Source organism: Cynara cardunculus, assembly GCF_001531365.2.
Source record: "Cynara cardunculus var. scolymus isolate 2C chromosome LG 17, CcrdV1, whole genome shotgun sequence".
NCBI classification, from domain to species: Eukaryota; Viridiplantae; Streptophyta; class Magnoliopsida; order Asterales; family Asteraceae; genus Cynara; species Cynara cardunculus.
This window is the reverse complement of record NC_037544.1, coordinates 7,559,458-7,565,974: the sequence shown is the minus strand read 5'-3', so window position 1 is coordinate 7,565,974 and position 6,517 is coordinate 7,559,458. Positions and strand designations below refer to the sequence as shown.

At 35.6% G+C, this 6,517-nt stretch overlaps 1 protein-coding gene across 1 annotated transcript; it reads right to left on the bottom strand.

Moving 5' to 3' along the window:
- Positions 1-3,586: 3,586 nt before the first annotated feature.
- LOC112499820 (expansin-B15-like) lies at positions 3,587-5,155 on the bottom strand. Its single transcript, XM_025103098.1, has 4 exons — positions 5,008-5,155; positions 4,775-4,887; positions 4,483-4,673; positions 3,587-3,911 (listed from the first exon to the last, which is right to left on the bottom strand). The coding sequence occupies exons 1-4, from the start codon at positions 5,153-5,155 to the stop codon at positions 3,587-3,589; spliced, it is 777 nt and encodes a 258-aa protein (XP_024958866.1).
- Positions 5,156-6,517: the final 1,362 nt, after the last annotated feature.

The following is a 6,517-nucleotide window of genomic DNA, read 5'->3' as shown; positions in this document are numbered from 1 at the left end:
TGAAATGTGAATTCTTGCTACAAGAAGTCCAATTTCTGGGCCATGTCATTTCAGATGCGGGCATTAAAGTAGATACACTCAAAAGTGAAGTCATTGAGAAGTGGGAATCACCACGAACGCCAACAGAAATCCGGAGTTCTCTTAGATTGGCAGCTTATTACCGAAAGTTTATACAAGATTTTTCTCATATCACGACACCATTGACCGGACTGACGAAAAATAATGTGAAGTTTAAATGGAAGGAGGTGCAAGACGAAGCAGTCCGAATGTCAAAAGATAAGTTGTGCATTGCGCCAATTCTATCTTTACCTGATGGCATGGAAGATTTTGTGGTTTATAGTTATGCTTTGAAACTGGGTTTGGGTTGCGTGTTAATACAACGTGGAAAGGTTATAGCTTATGCCTCAAGACAGTTGATAGAACATGAAAAACAATATCCTACTCATGATATGGAATTGGCGGCTGTAGTATTTGCTTTGAAGATTTGAAGACATTATTTATATGGAACTAAGTGCCAAGTTTTTATCGATCATAAAAGTTTGCAGCATTTGTTCCATCAGCAGGATTTGAATATGCATTAAAGGAGATAGTTGGAACTAGTTAGTGATTACGATTGTGAAATCTTGTATCATCCATGTAAAGCTAATGTGGTAGCTGACACATTGAGCCGTAAAGAAAGACCTGTACGATTAAAGCTATAGCCTTACGAACGAAATTATTGTCGAACATCCACAAGAAACTGCAAAGTTTCCAAAGTGAAGTGGTGAAAGAAAATAAGATCAGGCAAGAACGACTTGGTGGTCTATTAATGGAATTAATAAAAGACAGTCGAGAATTGTTATGTTTTCGGAGTAGAGTCTGGGTGCCATGTTATGGTAATCTCATAGAAAGAATACTGAGTGAAGCTCACAAATCTCGTTTTTCTATTCACCTGGGTAAGAATAAAATGTATAGAGATATGAAACAATTCTACTGGTGGACGGGAATGAAGAATGATGTAGCAAGACATGTTGAGCAGTCTATGACTTGCTTGCAAGTAAAGATGGAGCATCAACGCCCTTACCGTAAGTTGCAGTCATTAGAAATTCCAGTTTGAAAATGGGATCACATTACTATTGATTTCATAACTAAGCTACCTAGAACACCGAAAGGCTTTGATGCTATATGAGTTGTCGTGGATCGCTTATCCATATCTGCTCATTTCTTGCCAATGAAAGAATCGTACTCCATGGATCGACTAGCGAAATTGTATATTAATGAAGTGGTAACACGTCACGGTGTTCCATTATCAATTATTTTTGATCGAGACAGTCGATTCACATCTATGTTTTGGAAGAGTATCCAAAGAGAAATGGATTCACAGATAAAATTGAGTATCGCTTACCATCCACAGACTAATGGGCAAAGTGAACGAATGATCCAGACGCTTGAAGATATATTGCAGGTGTGTCTAATAGATTATGAAGGATCGTGTGATAGTCATTTACCTTTGATTGAGTTCGTCTACAACAACAGTTATCATTCGAGTATTCAGGTGGCACCTTTTTGAAGTATTGTACAGACAAAACCGTTGACACCATTGTGTTGGAACGAAGTGGGCAAAAAACAATTGGCTAGACCTGAAATAGTTTAGCTGACAGCGGATAAGATTAATCAAATTCATGAACGAATGAGAGTAGCCCAGGATCAGCAGAAAAGTCATGCTAATAAACGTCGTAAGCCGATTGAGTTTCAAATTTATGATAGGGTGATGTTGAAAGTATCACCCTGGAAAGGAGTTGTTCGTTTTGGGAATAAAGGTAAGTTAAGTCCAAGGTATGTTGGACCATTCCCTCCTTGAACGGATTGGAGAAGTGGCATACAAACTAGAGCTTCCTATGGAGTTAAGTGGTAACTTTTCATGTGTCCAATCTACAGAACTGTCTAGCAAATCCTAAGGTAGTGCCACTACCAGAAATCAGAATTGATGAAAAGTTGTGTTTTAAAGAGACCCCTGAAGCCATTTCATATTTCAAAGTTCAAACGCTGAGAAATAAATAGATCAGATTAGTGAAGGTGCAGTGGCGTTATCACAAAGGACCAAAAGCCACTTGGGAACCCGAGTCTGAGATGAGAGAAAATATCCTCATTTGTGTACTTAGTGAAATTTCAGGACAAAATTCTTCTAAGGAGAGGATGTTGAAATGATTGTCTTTATATTGTAGTTGGTCAGATTTTGAAGATATTATAGCAACGAAAGTTCAGGGGTAAAAATTTGACGTATGTTGGAAGCTAAATGATCATTAGTAAAATTTCTTTCTCCTCCATGTGGTAATCAAAGTTTTGGTCCAATAAGATTTTATTGTGATGTATTGTCTCATGGGGGGGAGAGGCTAGTGCATGGCCATGAACCGCCTCACCTCTTATTACTATATATAGTAAGTGTTAGGAGACTGAGAAAGGTTTCGGATTTCTTTGAGAAGAGCTTTAGCAACTTGTTTATCAAAGGAAAGTAGGGAGAATCATTTTTTGAGGTTTCAGACAAAGGTGAGTTTTTACAAAATTTTGGTAAATTATGTGTTTTAAGGTTTTACATAAATTGCTTTGATGCATGAAAGTATGTACGGTATTGGATTCAAATTAATGTGTTTAAGTGTTGTGGTAAAAAAAAACTCTAAGTGTGATATAGCTTGTTATCGCCTAACACTTCATCCGATAGGGCTGGGTCATCGCCCAAAGCCTTGTCCGGATTGGGTGGTCATCGCCCAAAGTGTTGTCCCGTGAGGGCGTTCATCACCCAAAGTGTTGTCCGGTGAGGGCGTTCATCACTCAAAGTGTTAACCGGATTGGACACTCATCACCCAATATGTTGTCCGATGAGGGTTATGTTAATCGGATTGGGCGTTCATCGCCCAAAGTGTTAGTTAACTGGATTCGGTAGTTAAAATATGTTTATCTTGTTAGATCAGCTTTTGTTTAAGTTTAGACTCATTGCTTATAAGTATAGTTTTGACTGATTTATTGTATGTATTGGAACCTGTATTATGTTATATACATGTTCATTATGTTATTAAGCATTGGGTTGGAATGGTGATTTATAAGGGAGTTGTTACAGAAAAAAACCGTTAAAGATTTTACTTTTTACTCTTCCATCTTGAATAGAGATGTTATTGCTTCCCCGTGACCATTGAGATAACAACAATTCCAAATATTTCTTCCTACGGAATACCGATTTGACAACTTCTAACCATTGAGATAACCACAATGCTATACCAGTTTCTTTCAAAATATTGTTGACATGGATTTAAATATATGTTGTCTTTATATATGATTTATTTGAATTCATGTATAAATACTATCTCATTAACCTAGATGCGATAAATTTCAATCTAATTAACAATTGAACTTTTTCAATAAATTAACCCTGAATGTGTTAGTGGCAAACGACAAATAATTTGATCCTTCGATCGTAATTTTCGAAATCTCTCCAAAAAAAAAGTACTCCATCCATTATTAAAATCTTAATTCATGTATTCCAAATTTAGGGTTTCAATATTTTGGAAGACTACTATAAAGATACAAATTGATTAGGAACATGGTTGGTTAATCAATTAAAATTTACATGCGAGTAGTAAGTTTGTCCGGGGACAAAATTTGATGGAACCACTTCGTAAGCCACAATCGTTTTATTCTTTGGAGACGTGAGCAAGAATGAGTATGGACCACGGAAAGGTGGGTTGATGTTAGCTGCCCAAACCGCACCCCAACTATTATACATTGGAACAAAGGTTTTTGAACCAGCTTGTGCTATCTTCACAACCTGAACTTCACCAACTCCATCTACAAATTCTATTGCAGTCGCGAACCAGTTAGGGTTTGTCTTTGCATCTATCTTGAATGCGATCTTTGTGTTACCATAGTTGCATGGAACCCTGAACATGCATGTTTATTTTCCTCATTAACAACACTTTAGGAGTTCAAATCTTTAATATCAATGGCATTGAGAAAATAATAATAATAATATACAAGACGGGTTTTTCAAAAAGTATTAGAAGGGCATTGTATATAATAGATGACGATCAAGTTTTTTAGAATGTCCAACCATACATGGTCGTCCTAAACTTGCCAAACTATAAATTTATAGGATTAAGAATTGAGTTAAGCTGTGTTAAGACGCATATTGGTTCTATAAACTTAAAGTCTTATTAAAAGATCGTTTAACAAATGCTTATCTAGGTAAGTGTTTACCAAGTCATACTACTTTATCGGATGAATATGGCAAGGATTGAGAATCTTACCCAATATGTGAGAGGGACGACTCTTACCATAGTCAGTGCTTACTGGGTAAATTGTTGCATACAATTTTTGGGGGACGAAAATATTACCCGTTAAGTAGGTGATAGTGTTGAATCTTGCAGGTAAGTATCCTATTAGAATACCTAGGATCTTATAAACACAATTTCGTTGTAGTTGTTTCTCCATCGAACTACATTATATACTAACCTTCGATATTGAATATCAACTTGGCCAAGATTACGAAGATTATCAGCTTGTCCTGGACTTGACATTGCACCAAAAGCAGTTCCGCTTAGGTCAAAATGGAATGGGACATCGTTACATGCACCTGGGCACTCGTCGGTTATCGTCACAGTAATAGGATTTCCAGAACAATATGGCCTTCGATTACATTTAATCTAAAAAAAAACAACTCATCAATGATTTAATTAAAACCATTAATTACATATATACAACATAATTAATTTGTTTTTTAATTACAATGAATTAGTTTAAACACCTGATAACAATCGCCACATCCTTTACCATGCAAATAAATCTTAGCATTTCCAGCTGCTATCATGGCTGAGAATGGAGGTGACTTCACATCATCAGCCCAACCACAAGCTCCTCCTGTACATAATCAATCAAAGAAAATTAGGAATATATATCACGAGAAAATAATTAAAAGATCCCTTGAGTAATTAATAATCATATATATAATCACTACTACTGAGATGTATATGTAATCACCACTTCCAGCGCCTCTTGGATCACCATACCATGTTCCTAAAGCAGGCAAAAACCCATCTCCGCCATTAGTATTAGCAAGGAGTTTAGGGCTTAAACACGAAGAATGGCTTATGAAAAGAGATGAAACTAGAGTTAGAAAAACGAACATTATAGTAGGGTTTTCAAGATTAAAGGCCAATTTGGATGAATAATGGGATCTGTTGGATAATTACACTAGCTTATGCTCCTATTTATACTGGCATATAATTACCATGATCATGTTATCATTAACTATAATTAATTGTTAATTTTAATACTAATCTTTATTTGCTAGAAATAGTGCATATTACACTTACATCTCATTAAATCTATGAAACTTTTAAGCTAAATTTCCTTATAAAGAATATTTGGTTAGAATAAAGTTAATTCTATGGCTTATAAAGGCAAATTTTGATTTGGGTAGTTAATACTTAATAATGGGTTAGTTTTCAAACTAGTGGGTTCGATATTAATTAAAGATTTCCCTATATATTTTTCGTAAAAAAGAAAGTTAATGATGAATCCTAGCCTTAGGGTTTTTATTAAACAGCAATGAGAACTTTGTTACGGGCTAGTAAGAAACTAGCAAACGAGAAACAATTACATTACGGATTCCTGATTCAATCGATTGAATGATATCTCCATGTTATAGGGTTTTTAACACTCCCTTTACACCTAGCCAAAATCCAAATAAACGATTTCTCTACAATCTGATATCTACATGTTATACTGTTTCGAGAACATCTCAGAATGTAGCAGTTGATGAGAAAAACTACTTCCAAAGCTTTCATGACTTGGCTATCCTCGCTAGTTAAGTTGAATCCGTTGATCGTCGAAATCACGAACCTCTCCTTAGGAAAAAACCGACCATCTTTCAATGAATCTCCATACCTCCGATGCCACAGTGTACTCCTTGGTTTCAGAACAGTGGTTGGATTTGTCCCTAGCAAGGATCGTACATTTCGAGTTAGGCCAAAAATCAACAAAGTTTCTTGAAACAAGGAACCTGTCGATTTATTTCGAGGAGCTCATTATGCCGAAATAAATTTGGAGGAAGAAATGTTATTGATGTCTCAAACAGATTTTAAAGAACCCACACAATCAATGTGGTTTCTAGATTCGGGTTGCAGCGAGCACATTACTAGTGATAAGCGTTGGTTTCTCGACCTAGATGAGTCCACCTGATCACCTGCAACTTTTTCCGTTTTCTTTTTTGGTAATATATATTTCTTTGTTTATCGATCACGGTTTAATTTCGAAAGTTTTTCGCATGTTATGGCCTAAATTGCTTTAATTTGACTGTAAAAATGGTGAATTGTAATGGATTTTTCGAACTGTTTCGTGTGGTCTTGGTGTACCAAACTAAGATTCTTGTTCTTATAATTTGAGGATTTACTGCCTTCTGGAGTAATTGATCTTTTACCAACTTCGTTAAAAACTTGATATATATATATATATATATATATATCTATACTATATTATAATGCATTTG

What these genes read in the sequence shown, in the direction of transcription:
- LOC112499820 (XM_025103098.1), bottom strand. Translation starts at nt 5,155, where the DNA reads ATGTTCGTTTTTCTAACTCTAGTTTCATCTCTTTTCATAAGCCATTCT. An exon ending in TCCAAGAGGCGCTGGAAGTG is followed by an intron (nt 4,888 to 5,007) that starts GTGATTACATAT and finishes GATTATGTACAG; the next exon opens with GAGGAGCTTGTGGTTGGGCT. An exon ending in GTTGATATTCAATATCGAAG is followed by an intron (nt 3,912 to 4,482) that starts GTTAGTATATAA and finishes ATGCATGTTCAG; the next exon opens with GGTTCCATGCAACTATGGTA.